This window comes from Pongo abelii, chromosome 19, assembly GCF_028885655.2.
Source record: "Pongo abelii isolate AG06213 chromosome 19, NHGRI_mPonAbe1-v2.0_pri, whole genome shotgun sequence".
NCBI classification, from domain to species: Eukaryota; Metazoa; Chordata; class Mammalia; order Primates; family Hominidae; genus Pongo; species Pongo abelii.
The window spans coordinates 74,338,256-74,352,596 of NC_072004.2; the positions used below are offsets into that span (position 1 = coordinate 74,338,256).

The 14,341-nt window shown below is 45.5% G+C and overlaps 1 protein-coding gene across 2 annotated transcripts in view; it reads right to left on the minus strand.

The window, feature by feature from the left end:
* Nucleotides 1–3,720: 3,720 nt before the first annotated feature.
* LSM12 (LSM12 homolog) overlaps nt 3,721–14,341 on the minus strand; it is a 32,033-nt gene continuing 21,412 nt past the window's right edge. The window contains 3 exon segments of one of the 2 annotated variants that reach the window (NM_001132186.1): nt 3,721–5,388; nt 6,510–6,636; nt 8,948–9,057. In NM_001132186.1, coding sequence (NP_001125658.1) covers nt 5,296–5,388; nt 6,510–6,636; nt 8,948–9,057 — 330 coding nt within the window. In that variant the 3' untranslated portion in view covers nt 3,721–5,295. 2 annotated transcript variants of the gene reach the window in all.

Here is a 14,341-nt window from a genome sequence, read left to right on the forward strand (position 1 = left end):
TAATAAATTGGAGTATACCATTGACTTAACTTTGTGGACTGGAACCAGTTGGCAAGTTTCTTTTGACATCATGTACTGCACTTTCAGAAACACAAAGGGCAAGGAAAGGTGTCTAAAAATCTAGAAAACATCATTTGTATAGGAAAGAACGTGAAAGGATAAAAAAAGATGTTAACAATGTTTTAGGGGGTGGTAGGTGAAAATGTCTGCCTTGTTTTCTAGTTTTTCTGTAATGAGCCACATAAGGTTGTTTTTTGTTGTTTGTTTTTGAGACAGAGCTCGCTCTGTCACCAGGCTGGAGTGCAGTGGTGCGATCTCAGCTCACTGCAACCTCTGCCTCCCGGGTCAAGCAATTCTCCTGCCTCAGCCTCCCAAGTAGCTGGGACCACAGGTGCACACCATCACGCCCAGCTAATTTTTGTATTTTTAGTAGAGATGGAGTTTCACCACATTGGCCAGGCTGGTCTTGAACTCCTGACCTCAAGTGATCCACTCACCTCGGCCTCCCAAAGTGTTGAGATTACAGGCGTTAGCCACTGCGCCTGGCTGTGTAAGGTTTTTATAACATAAAAAAAAAATTTGTTTTGAAACTATTACAGCCACACAATGTATCACCAGTGGATGGCAGCCGAAGAGCATCTTTTTCAGATACTTCATACTGTTTATCTGATTATGTTAAACCCCTAAAATTTAGGCAATATATGCAGATGATTTCAAGTTTTTCTTTTTTTTTTTTTTTTTTTGAGGCGGATTCGCGCTCTGTCGCCCAGGCTGGAGTGCAGTGGCGCGATCTTGGCTCACTGCAAGCTCCACCTCCTGGGTTCAAGTGATTCTCCTGCCTCAGCCTCCCGAGTAGCTGGGACTACAAGCATGTGCCACCAGGCCCGGCTAATATTTTTGTATTTTTAGTAGAGACGGGGTTTCACCATGTTAGCCAGGATGGTCTCTATCTCCTGACCTCGTGATCGCCCGTCTTGGCCTCCCAAAGTTCTGGGATTACAGGAGTGAGCCACCACTCCCGGCCGATTGCAAGTTTCTTAAAGAGGAATTCTCTGGCACTGATGGCCTCCAGCAGTGATAGGAAAGCAAACCTACCATGTAAATCTAACATCCTCCAACCAGGCAACCAGCTCCCTCCCACACTCCCACTTCTGCCACTGTCCTTACCACTCATCCTGTACATTTCAGCTTCCAGCACTACACATTCTCACCACAGTACCCTCCATGCTGTAGCCGCCATACCACGCAGGACAGCACACTCGATGTGTGTATGAATGAAATGCCTCTATTTCCTTTACCAGTATGTCTCAACAGGAGAACAGATTTTGAGACACACATTCTTAGCTTCAAATATGTCAGGGAGCCTTTACCCTCCTCAATCAGTAGTTCACAGGCTGGAGCCACTGAACTCATATTGAAGTGCTTGAGCAATTTTCAAATTTTCAAAACACCAAACAGAAATCAGTAATGAGCTGCTCAGACTTGAATGGCACAGATTCAGTATCAACTCACTATGGTAAGGCTGTTTATACAATAATTGGGTGCTCTAAATAGCAGTAACTCCAAAGGCGTGTGCATGGTGGTGGCGAGATAATCAGGTGCCAGGTGTAGAGGTGTGTGTGTGTGTATATTTGGGGAGAAAGGAGAACACCCCAAAACAAAGCCGAGGAGACACTGCAAAACTACTGTCCAGGCTGCATCACAGATGTAAGCTCTCTGCACCACGCTCTTCCATGGTTCAATATGCTTTCAATCTAGGTGGCCATTTCTGCCATTCTCACTAGTCTCCCGTGTTCCAGCCTCATTATGGCAAACAAAAGTGAGCAGTACGCATGCCATCACTTTGGAAAGTCCCAGTGCATTAGGAACCCATGAGTGTTAAGCCTCGGGCCTTCTTCCAGCTCTGCTATCACAGGCAGGAGGGGTACTGTAGACAAGTCACTTGGCCTCAGTGGAACTCATTCTCTATTCTGAAAAATAGTTTTGAAAATTATAATCAAGGCCAGGTGCGGTGGCTCACGCCTGTAATCCCAGCATTATGGCAGGCCGAGATGGGTGGATCACCTGAGGTTGGGAGTTTGAGACCAGCCTGACCAACATGGAGAAACCCAGTCTCTACTAAAAATACAAAATTAGCCAGGCATGGTGGCACATGCCTGTAATCCCAGCTACTCGGGGGGCTGAGGCAGGAGAATTGGTTGAACTCGGGAGGCAGAGGTTGCAGTGAGCCGAGATCGCGCCATTGCACTCCAGCCTGGGCGACAAGAGGAAAACTCCATCTCAAAAAAAAAAATTATAATCAAAAGCATTCCTTAGGCACTCCAAGGAAGGGTTAAGGGGTGAGATCTGTGAGACCGAGGGCACGGCTCTGAGACCCCTACCCCTGCCTGAACCAGATCTGCCCAGGTGCTTTACATATTAATTAGCCTCCCTTAAAATACCATCTGAACAAAGCCTTTTTTTTTTTTCAAAGAGACAGTATCTTGCTGTCACCAGGCTGGAGTGCATCCTGGGGTGCAGTGGTACAATCACAACTCACTGCAGCGTCAACCTCCCTGGCTCAAGTGATCCTCCCACCTCAGTCTCCCAAGTAGTTGGGACTACAGGCATGTACCATCGCATCTGCCTAATTTTTTTTAAACTTATTTTTTGTAGAGATGGGGGGGTCTCACTAAGCCACCCAGAATGGTCTTCAGCTCCTGCCTTGGCCTCGCAAGTGCTGGGACTACAGGCATGAGCCGCTGCACCTGGTCTAAACTAAGGCTTCTAAAGCAAACACGGAACTTCTGGAAATCATCTACTCCAATCTCACCTCCAGATTTAACTATCCAAGGATCAAGCTAACATTTATACTAACATTTACAGAGCACTTTCTAAGTATTAAGCTTTTAAAATATCTTATTAACCCTTCATATCAACCCTTGGAGATGGATATTATTTCCACATTTACAGTTGGGAAATTTAAGGCTAAGAAAGATGAAATGACTTATCCAGGAACAACATAAGGAATGAAGTTATCAAAGCCCTTGTTCTTTCTTCCACACATCACTGCCTGCCTTTCCAACCACACTAACTCCACCTCCTGAACTGCTTAAAGTTCCACATCATTTTAGCAACTAAAACTAAGGAGTCAAAAGTGCTTCCTGCCAAACCCAGTTGGTACTCACTTCCCCCCATTTACAGAATTAAGACTAATGGGGGGGACAGGAAGATGTGGGACACATGATGAAGAGCTTCCTCCCAGGCTTGCTGTTTCCCACTAATTAATCACCTTCACTCGTTTCATCGTATCTCTTAGGCTTTGTAGATCTTACAAGGTCTCTTCCCTTCTCCCTCTCTCACCTTCTCTAAGTCTACATTCCCATGTAGGCTAAATCAAAGGCTCAGCTCTTTAAATCAAGTTCTGATCAGTAGCAGGTGGATCTGAAAGTTTACTTCTCAGCTTGCCGACCATTTGTGCCTCCAAAAATTGTTCTATGTATGTGACTACAGCCTTTTCCCCACACTCCACCTACACACCACTCCAAACCCTGGATCCCCATCTTAAATTACACCCTGCATTATATTTCTGGATGAGTCCTTGGGGGTGAAAAGAGAGGGTAAATAGTAGGAAGAAGAGACTCTAAAGGGAAAGGTCAAACCAGACAGACATACCGTCTTAGGGTACCTTGGATCCTCTCCCCTGGGGCCTCTAAAGGACGCACAAACCTGAGACATGAGTGATGGTTAAAAAAATTTGGGTTTTATTGTTTTTGCTAAATAATACTAAAAAAAAAATTTCATTTTGAAGGCAGGGCTTGAATTATTTAATTTTGATCCATTTATTTAATTAAAAAAAAAAGGAAGGGGAAAGAGATCATGGCCAAAAAAATAGTAGTTAACCCCCACCCCACCCCCAAAGCTCTAGCCAGTCATGTGAGCATCACCCACATCCCACTCAGTGCCTGATATTCGGATGGTGGCATACTCTGCCCCAGGAGACTGCCTGAAGGCATGGGGCAATGGGTGCCAATTTTAGCTCTCAGCAGGTTAGTCAACCAGACAAACTGGTGGGCTAAAGTCCAGAAATTCTTTCCAGGTTTTCTGCTCATTGGCTGAGCACATACAAACTGTCATAAGCTTGTAAAATTTAAGGGGAGTTGGGGTGGGGCATAAGAGCAAGAGGACAAAAGGAGAAGAGAAATTATGGGTCACCCAAGCTTTTTCCTGGGCTAGTGGCTCTGGATATAGATTTAAAGAGAGGTCAGAGTAAATGGACTCCAGGTTTCTTATCAAAGAAAACTATCCCCAAACAGGAGCTGAGATGTGCCATGCAAGAGAGTTCTTCCTGCAGAGGCACAGGAGAAAGGGCAGCTGACTCTCTCATGTGGAGAGAGTGGCGAGGAAGTTCTTCTAGTACCATGAAGTAAGACAGGCAGAGGGAGAATCCTGAGGTTTGGGCCAAATGTGAGACTGGTACACACACAGTTAAAGACTAAAAAGCCATCAGGAACCCTCAAAGCCAAATTCTATCTGCACACTGGCTCTACAAAGTTCGCAGCAAGAATCTCTTGCACCAAGTCAAGTTAGTGGCCTGGCTATGATGGATGGTGGGGAGGGCAATACATTTTTATTTTCAGAGGGATGAGGTGGGAAGAACAGCCATGATCTAGTAAAAAGAGACCTGCAAGAAGCAGAAAATATTTAGAGAACATTTTAATATATATTTTCATATATATATTTAAAGTTAAGAAAAATAAAACTAATTCAAGCCATGCCCTGTGCAAAAAAAAAAAAAAAAAAAAGAAAAGAAAAAAAGGAAAAGAAAACAAAAAATTTAAAGTGAGACGTTTGCCGCTCTGGTCTCAACTTAAGAATCACAGTCAGCTTGTTACTTTTATTTTGGAAGGAAAGATGTAAAAGTTTCTTTCAATCATTCAGAAGGCAAGTGTAGCCACTTATAAAAACAGAATGGCAGGAACAGACTAGGAAAGGAAAGTCAGAAGTAAAAGGGCAGAGTGGGAAAAGAATTTTCAAAAATAAAATTAACAAGATGACTGTTCCAGAAGAGGGCTGTGAAAAGGACATGGTGGACCGAAGTCTGTTAGTCAAGTAATGATTCAACTTTTAAATTATTCTCTTGTTCTTTTTTGTTGGGTGTTTTCTTTGTTCAAGTCTAAGATTTGGAAATGCTGACTCTTTGTTAAGAGCCAACAGGACATATAGGATCCCTTCCCTCCCCCGGCCTGCCTCCGCTGAAGCCACCACCAGCGCCTCCTTGGCTGGATGCTGGAAGAGTCCTCCATGTGTATGGACTCAGGATGACAGGGCAGCCTCCTTCTGTGGTTGCTGGGCTTGTGAACGTTGCAGTATCTTTTGGCTTTCCACGTCTCTAAAATGTTTTTCAACCTGAAAAAGACCAGGCAACCCAGGTCAATAAAGGAGATGGGGAAGAAAGGTCTCCCAAACAATCCAACCCAGGTTTCCACAGCCCCATCCTGGCTGTCCAGCCCGTGTAATATCCAGGCACCTTTGCCCTTGCTGTCTATTGGCCTTCCAATCACAAGGTAGGCCAGGGCCTCCTGCTTCAGCCACATTTTTTTTGCAGTTTCCACTAGGATTGACTAGAAGAAGGTGAATCTACAAACTAAACTATAAAATATAATAAGGGGAGATTATCATGACCGAAACTCCTCCTCTCTTCTATACACGAGTACAAAATGAAAAGCTGGTGGGGGAATTACAGTCTTATCATACCTTCTACATCTACAATGTTGGTCTCTCAATGTTCCTCAGAGGAAAAAAAAAAAGCAGGAGTGTTTTGTAAGTTTGTTTTAAAAAATCCTAAGTCCAGTGACATATATAGGGTCACAGACACCAATGGCAACTGATTTATACTAACCAGATCTTTCTAGAAGGGTACCTGCAGCTAAGAAAAACCCAATATGGGGCCAGGCGTGCTGGCTCATACCTGCAATCCCAGCACTTTGGGAGGCCGAGGTGGGCAGATCACTTCAGGTCAGGAGTTCGAGACCAGCCTGGCCAACATGGTGAAACCCCATCTCTAGCCGGGTGTGGTGGCATACGCCTGTAGTCCCAGGTACTCGGGAGGATGAGGCAGGAGAATCGCTTGAACCCGGGAGGCGGAGGTTGCAGTGAGCTGAGGTCGCACCACTGCACTCCAGCGTGGGCGACAGAGCGAGACTCTGTCTCTAAAAAAGAAAAACTCAATATGGGATGAGAGAAACTGCTCAGGCCCAATACCATGGAACAGTCTTGCTAATTCCAAAAAGCCAGCAAAGGACATACGGTCACCCACTCACTTCATTCCACACCACCCAGTGGTTCCATTCCCACAGGAGTGGCCAAGCAAGAGCTGCAGGGCCCCACAGTACAGGGAAGGCAGGGAGGCCAGACAGGGCTGCTAGAGGAGGCAGAGACTGTAGCACAATGTACTGGTCTGGTGCTAAAGACTGAAGGCCCGAGGAACCATCCTCTCTCCCCTAAAGTCTGAAGGCTCCTTTACTTACTATTTTGCGTACATGGCTCAGTGCACTCCCCTCTTTGCCTTTACAGTTTTCCACTTGATATGGGGGTGTAATAACAACTTCTTCCATAACTACGATGTTTTTTTCTTGCCATTTACAGTCTTTAATGCTGGAAGGAGAAGACAGCAGACAAAATGTAACCTCTTGGGGGCATCCCACATCTCCTGTCTGATGAATAAATAACTCCAGAAGGCTGATCCCAAGTTCCCAGCTCACCACTCAGCCAACAACTAGATGCCAGCAGCCCATATAGTAGCCAAGAAACATTCCTTGGGTGCCACTGGCTAGAAAAGCAATGAAACTCATGCACATTTATTCTTGGCAGAGCCCGGAAATTGTTACTCTGAAGCATCAGAGACCTGGAGAGTCATAAAAATGTGATGGTGGCCTCAAGAATCCAAACTAAGATAGCAGCCTAGGGCAGAGGCTGGCAAACTTTTTCCTTAAGGGTCTCTTAGCAAACATTTTAGGCTTTGCAGGCCATATCATCTGTTACAACTAGCACTGAGTTCTGCCATAGTTGTACAAAAGTAGCCATGGACAATAGGTAAAACAGATGAGCAGATGCAGCCTGCTGGCATAGTTTGCCAACCATTGGCCTAGGGAGAAATATCACCTCTAGAAAGACGGGAGAACAGGCCGGGTGCGGTGGCTCACACCTGTAATCCCCATGCTTTGGGAGGCCGAGGCAGGTAGATTGCTTGAGTCCAGGAGTTGGAGACCAGCCTGGGCAACATGGCAAAAACTCGTCTCTACTAAAAATACATACAAAAAATTAGCCGGTAGTGGTGGCATGCGTCTGTAGTCCCAGTTACTCCAGAGGCTGAGGTGGGAGAATCACCAGAGCTGGGGAGATCGAGGCTACAGTAAGCTAAAATCGCACCAGTGCACTCCAACCTAGGCAATAAAAGTGAGACCCTGTCTCAAAAAAAAAAAAAAAGAAAGAAAGAGAGGCCAGGCGCGGTGGCTCACGCGTGTAATCCCTGTAATCCCAGCACTTTGGGAGGCCGAAGCGGGCAGACCATGAGGTCAGGAGATCGAGACCATCCTGGCCAACATGATGAAACCCTGTCTCTGCTAAAAATACAAAAATTAGCTGGGCGTGGGACTGCGCGCCTGTAGTCCCAGTTACTCGGGAGGGTGAAGCAGGAGAATCGCTTGAACCTGGGAGGCAGAGATTGCGGTGAGCCAAGATTGCACCATTGGACTCCAGCTTGGGGACAGAGTGAGACTCCGACTCAAAAAAAGAGAGAGAACAAACTCCCCATCTTACTATGATCTGTACTCTGACCCTTATCACCCATAATGGGAGCTGCTCTTCAGACTGGCCCTTCTCAATTATCAGACAGTTGGGCACTTGCCAGACTGGGAAAACCCATTCCAGTTCACAACTGGGAAGCCCCAGGGCAGCTGATGCAACTGGGAGTTCCTTCACATACCTGTAAATGTTCAGATACTCACACCACGGCCTCAAACAGCTCTGATGCCAGCTGCCATCTGTGCACCAGATCCAGGGTGGTTAAACAGAGTAACAGACGGCAGTGTGGTGCGGGGGGTGGGGTGGGGGGGGAGTAGAGAGGGGTGTCAAATGTTCCAGTTTTTCAGCAGCTAGGGAAGCTAGTGGAGAGTCAAATGACTTCTGCTGTGACAAAATGTCTTTTTTTTTTTTTGAGATGGAGTTTTGCTCTTGTTGCCCAGGCTGGAATGCAATGCACAATCTCGGCTCACCACAACCTCCACCTCCAGGGTTCAAGCGAATCTCCTGCCTCAGCCTCCCAACTAGCTGGGATTACAGGCATGCACCACCACGCCTGGCTAATTTTGTATTTTTAGTAGAGATGGGGGTTTCACCATGTTGGTCAAGCTGGTCTGCAACTCCCGACCTCAGGTGATCCGCCCACCTCGGCCTCCCAAAGTGTTGGGATTACAGGCGTGAGCCACTGCACCCGACCAACAAAATGTCTTTTAAGAGGTGGTAAGAAGGTGGCCTGCTCTAACTCCCTGTGTTCATCCCAATCTACATTGGGAAAAGTGATATAGATATAACTTTCCCTTAATAAAACTGCATCAGCTTTTAAAGAAAGGCACAAAACAACAAAATCAAAGAGAAGAAATCATTAGTTCTAAGTTATGGACTACTAGGTCTAGAAGGGATCCTTAGGGATAATCTCATCCAAAACTAAGTTTTACAAACAAGAAACTAAAGACCAGAGAAGACAACTTGTCTGTGATTACACTATTCTTCTGTGTGGAAAGGGGGCTACAGCACCTGCACCTCTGGATACTGGCGTATTGCCAATACCCTACCCAGCTTCCCCAGTAGACTTTTAGGAAGACAACCACCCAAAAGCCTGCCACCAGACAGCACAACCAGGTAGCATTACCCCAGGACAAAGGACCTCTCCGATCCCCCAACTCACGTCTTGTGAATGGTCTGGAAGAGCTGCTGGCCCTCTAGAGAGACACCAGCACTGATTGCATAGGCCTGGCTCAGCTTCTCCTCCTTCTCTGTCCGTGCTTTGCTGGCAAGCTAGGGTGGAAGAGAGGAAAGAGACTCAGAATAGGATTCATCTTCATTCTTCCCAACAGTCAGGACCTAAGCTGAAGAAAGGAGGCCAGGAAAGACTTGTTTGGACAGATTCTGTTTTCTCAGAAATGAAAAGTGAAACAAATTTTAAAAATCCACAACATACCTGAACAGTTACTGGTATTCCAAGAAAACGTTTCTTCCTTCCTTCTAATACTTACTGCATACCTACCACATGCCAGACATTCACTATGCTAGGCTAAATATAGCCTGAAGTGGGTGGGGGAGACAGACTATAAACAAGTAACTGAAATCAAGGTGATTTCAGACAGTGATAAGCACTAGGAAGAAAATAAAGCACTTTTAACATTATAGAGTGTGGCTGGGGGACTATGTGATGGCAAATGATGGTCAGAGATTTAAAAATATATACATTTCCGGCCAGGGGTGGTGGCTCATGCCTGTAATCCCAGCACTTTGGGAGGCCGAAGCAGGTAGATCACGATGTCAGGAGGTCAAGACCAGCCTGGCCAAGATGGTTGAAACCCTGTTTCTACTAAAAATACAAAAAAAAAATTAGCCAGGCGTGGTGGCGGGCTCCTGCAATCCCAGCTACTCGGGAGGCTGAGGCAGAGAATTGCTTGAACCCAGGAGGAGGACGCTGCAGGGAGCTCAGATCACGCCACTGCACTCTAGCCTGGGTGACAGAGCAAGACTCTGTCTCAAAAAAACAAAACAAAACAAAACAAAAAAATACATACACACATACATACACACACACACACACACACACACACTTCTAACTAGGTGCATCATTGAGGTCGGGAGTTCGAGACCAGCTGGCCAACATGGTGAAACCCCGTCTCTACTAAAATTACAAAAATTAGCCGGGCATGGTGGTGCGCACCTGTAATCCCAGCTACTCAGAAGGCTGAGGCAGCAGAATCACTTGAACCCAGCAGGCAGATGTTGCAGTGTGCCGAGATCATGCTACTCTACTCCAGCCTGGGCAAAGAAGTGAGACTGTCTCTTAAAAAAAAAAAAAAAAAAGTGTATATGTATATGTGTATATATATATATATATACACACACACACACACACACACACAGAATTTCCATTTCAAGGCAAAAATTAGGATTTATCACCTGTTGTGCTAGAGCCTCCAGTTTAAAAATTCATACCACACCTTCACAGACCACAATTTGAGACTCTAAAAACTCTTACAGAATCATTATCTGTGCTCACATAGGGAGCCAGGACTCAAGTAAATCTAACCATAAACGCTGTCCACCTTTAACTTCAGCTAAAGGCAACCCTGTCCTGCTTTTGAGAAAAATGAAGAGTCTGAATTCTACATCATGTCTGTTCCTTCACTGCCCTCTGGTGGAACCATCCACAAACTGATCAAAAGAAAATCCAGTAAAATCTGGTAGTCTACTACAATCTCGTAACTTCTACCCTGTCAATCCCTATCACCTCTCCAGCACATTTCTGATCCCTACCCCACACTACTGGTTGCTAGAGATTCCAGAGGTACAAATTTGTTTGAGTGTAAGACAAAACAAATGTGCTAGACAAGGTAGCTAAAACAAATTAAAGGCAAACAATGCATCTTAAAAGTCCAACAAATAATCTGGAGACTCTTCAGACTCATGAACATAAACAGCTGAGTCTAACAATGCTGCAGCACATGTGCAAACACACGCGAGAACACACAATTTGTCCCCAAACATCAGTTCCTTAAATAAAAAGAGGCACTGGCTGGGCCCAGTGGCTCACGCCTATAATCCCAGCACTTTGTGAGGCCGAGGTGGGCGGATCACCTGAGGTCAGGAGTTTGAGACCAACCTGGCCAACATGGTGAAACCCCGTCTCTACTAAAAATACAAAAATTAGATGGGTGTGGTGGTGTGCACCTGTAATCCCAGCTACTCAGGAGGCTGAGACAGGAGAATCGCTTGAACCCGGGAGGCAGAGACTGCAGTGAGCCGAGATTGTGCCACTACACTCCAGCCTGGGTGACAGAGCAAGACTCCGTCTCAAAAAAAAAATGGGGGGCCATACCTACAGCATGTTCCAAAAGTACCTTGATGCTTGGAATCTTCAAACATTTATATTCTGCTTTTACAGTGATCCACCAAACCATAAACTAAGCATAGTTTTTTTTCTTCGGATTGAGTTTCACTCTTGTTGCCCAGGCTGGAGTACAATGGCACGATCTCAGCTCACTGCAACCTCCGCCTCCTGGGTTCAAGCGATTCTCCTGTCTCAGCCTCCAGAGTAGCTGGGATTACAGGTGCCCGCCACCATCCCCAGCTAATTTTTTTTTTTTTTTTTTTGAGACGGAGTCTCACTCTGTCGCCCAAGCTGGAGTGCAGTGGCTCAAGCTCTGCTCACTGCAAGCTCCGCCTCCCGGGTTCACGTCATTCTCCTGCCTCAGCCTCCCGAGTAGCTGGGACTACAGGCGCCTGCCACCACGCCCAGCTAATTTTTTTGTAGTTTTTTAGTAGAGATGGGGTTTCACCATGTTAGCCAGGATGGTCTCGATCTCCTGACCTCGTGATCCACTCACCTGGGCCGCCCAAAGTGCTAGGATTACAGGCGTGAGCCACCACGCCTGGCCATTTTTTTGTATTTTTAGTAGAGACAGGATTTCACCATGTTGGCCAGGCCGGTCTCGAACTCCTGACCTCAGGTGATCCACCCACCTCAGCCTCCTAAAGTGCTGGTATTACAGGCGTGAGTCACCACGCCCGGCTCCAGGCATAGTTTTATAGCAGAGGAAGTAAACCAAGTGTCTAATTCTTTGTTTATAAAATTAAGCACTTTGTCAAGGCTTAGGTTTGACTATGAAAAAAAAGGAGGCCTTCAATTGCCATGGGTATTCTTGTCCTTGCAAGTTTCAAAGACTGTCTTAGGAAGGAGGAGCGGGAGTGAGCACAGGCGGCCAGCTCATGCTGTCATTTCAGCCTCCCTGGGTAAGAGAGGGAAGAATGGCAAAACTGCAGTGATCTGAAGCCAGAGCTCCTTTTTCACAGGATCTCTAGGACATGGAGAGAGACAAATACAGCAGCAATATATATATAATCTTTCAAGACTGGCTGCCATTCTGGCCACACCAGGCTATAACTTTACAGACAAATAAACACACAGGCTGACAGCATTCCAAGCAGTGGCAATCCCAACTGTAACAAGAAAGCCTTGTAGTTTCTATGGAAAGAGCTGCTGATGATGTATTTTAAGCAGCAACAAGCAACGCTTACTCAAGCACCAAAAAAACCCTGGTAACAAGGAGTTTCCTTTTTTTTTTTTGAGATGGAGTCTTGCTCTGTGGCCCAGGCTGGTGCAGTGGCGCAATCTCAGCTCACTGCAACCTAAGGAGGAGTTTCCTTGAATCTTGCTTTCCAAACAACGCCTTAAGAAAATCTGAAGTCGGCCAGCGCTGTGGCTCACGCCTGTAATCCCAGCATTTTGGGAGGCTGAGGCAGGAAGATCACTTGAGCCCAGTAGTTACAGACCAGTCTGGGCAACACAGTGGGACCCTGCCTCTATTTAAAAAAAAAAAAAAAAAAAATCTGAAGTCTTCAAGAAAAGAAGGAAAAACTGGAGGGTGGCAGAGCTCCTGGGAAGCATCTAGTGGTCAGGCGGGCAATTACCTTATAAGCAGGCTGGAAGATCTCACTTTGAAACCTCAATCCCCTTTAAGAACGTTTATTCCTGAAAATCCAAATCATCTCCGAATGCTGGGTCAGAGAAAGCTGCTTCTATAAAGCTTGTGTTGACTAGATAGTCTGAACGCTCAAAGAGTAAAATGTCGTTGTCACCTACATAGCAGCTTAAAAACATAACATCACCCCATTTAGTAAGAGACAAGAGTTGGCTCAGGAAACCAGGCATCTATGCAGAATGTTTAAGAATGGAACTGACAAATTAAGCTAGAGAAGGGGAGGAAAAAAAGCTGGAAGAAGAGCCACTTGAATTTTTGCCAGAGAGAAAATAAAATGGATATAAATCTCAGCCAGAAGTGATTCTTTAGACAGGCTGAGTAACAATGACACACTGGCTATAGAACAATGATTTCAAAATACACCCCCCACCCCCGCCAAAATACCAGTTGTGCAAGTGCAATCTCCCCTAAAGGCTCCAAAAGCAAAGGAGAATGGAATAGACAATTCTCTATTTCAATTCTAATGCAAACATCCCAAATGCTAAATGATGTTAAGGGGGCACTTGGAAAAGTCAGCAGAAATGACTGTAAGCTGACTGTATGTATTTTCAGTTTGCCCCCAAAATACTCAACCTACAGTAATGCTTTAGGGATCCGGACTCAGCTACATGGATCTGCTTTTACCAGGAAGCTGTACAAATGGGATAAAATCTCCTAGAGAGGACCCCATCAATTAGGGGTCTCCATCAATGGGGGAGACCGCTCTCAATAAAAGAAACTAGAAGTGTTTCCTTTGCTCAAAATTGAGGGTGGCGAGAGGGAGATTACCTTGCCCTTTTTTGTCATGAAAACTCATGCAGAACATGAATATGCCTTCTTTTGTAAAGCAAACGATTATCACTCTACCCTCAATTTAGCTGCTGTACAAATCTAAATTTTCCCACATATTTTTGCAAATGACTATACACCTATAAATGGCCCAATTATTCCAAGTTAGTAAGTTTATGGTTTTTGCCAAACCACTGGAGAGAACCAATAAAAGCTGCCCTCAGTAGAGAAAGTGTAGAATGTGCCTTTTAGGCTTGGGAGGGCCACCAAGATTACTTTTTAAAATCTATTTCTTTTTTTTTGAGACGAAGTCTTGCTCTGTCGCCCAGGCTGGAGTGCAGTGGTGCAATCTCGGCTCACTGCAACCTCCGCCTCCCAGGTTCAAGCGATTCTCCTGCCTCAGCCTCCCAAGTAGCTGGGATTACAGGTGCCCACCACCACGCCCGGCTAATTTTTGTATTTTTAGTAGAGACAGGTTTTCACCATGTTGGCCAGGCTGCTCTCGAACTCCTGACCTCGTGATCTGCCCGCCTCGGCCTCCCAAAGTGCTGGGATTACAAGCGTAAGCCACCATGCCTGGCCTTAAATCTATTTCTATAGTTTTTCCTTTACTAGATATTTCATATAAATGGAACCATATAATATGTTGATTTCTATAGTTTTTCCTTTACTAGATATTTCATATAAATGGAATGATACAATGTGTTGACTTATGTCTCTGGCTTCTTTCACTTAGCATATTTCTGAGGTTCATCCATTTTGTTTCATGTACCAATAGTTTTTTAAATTGC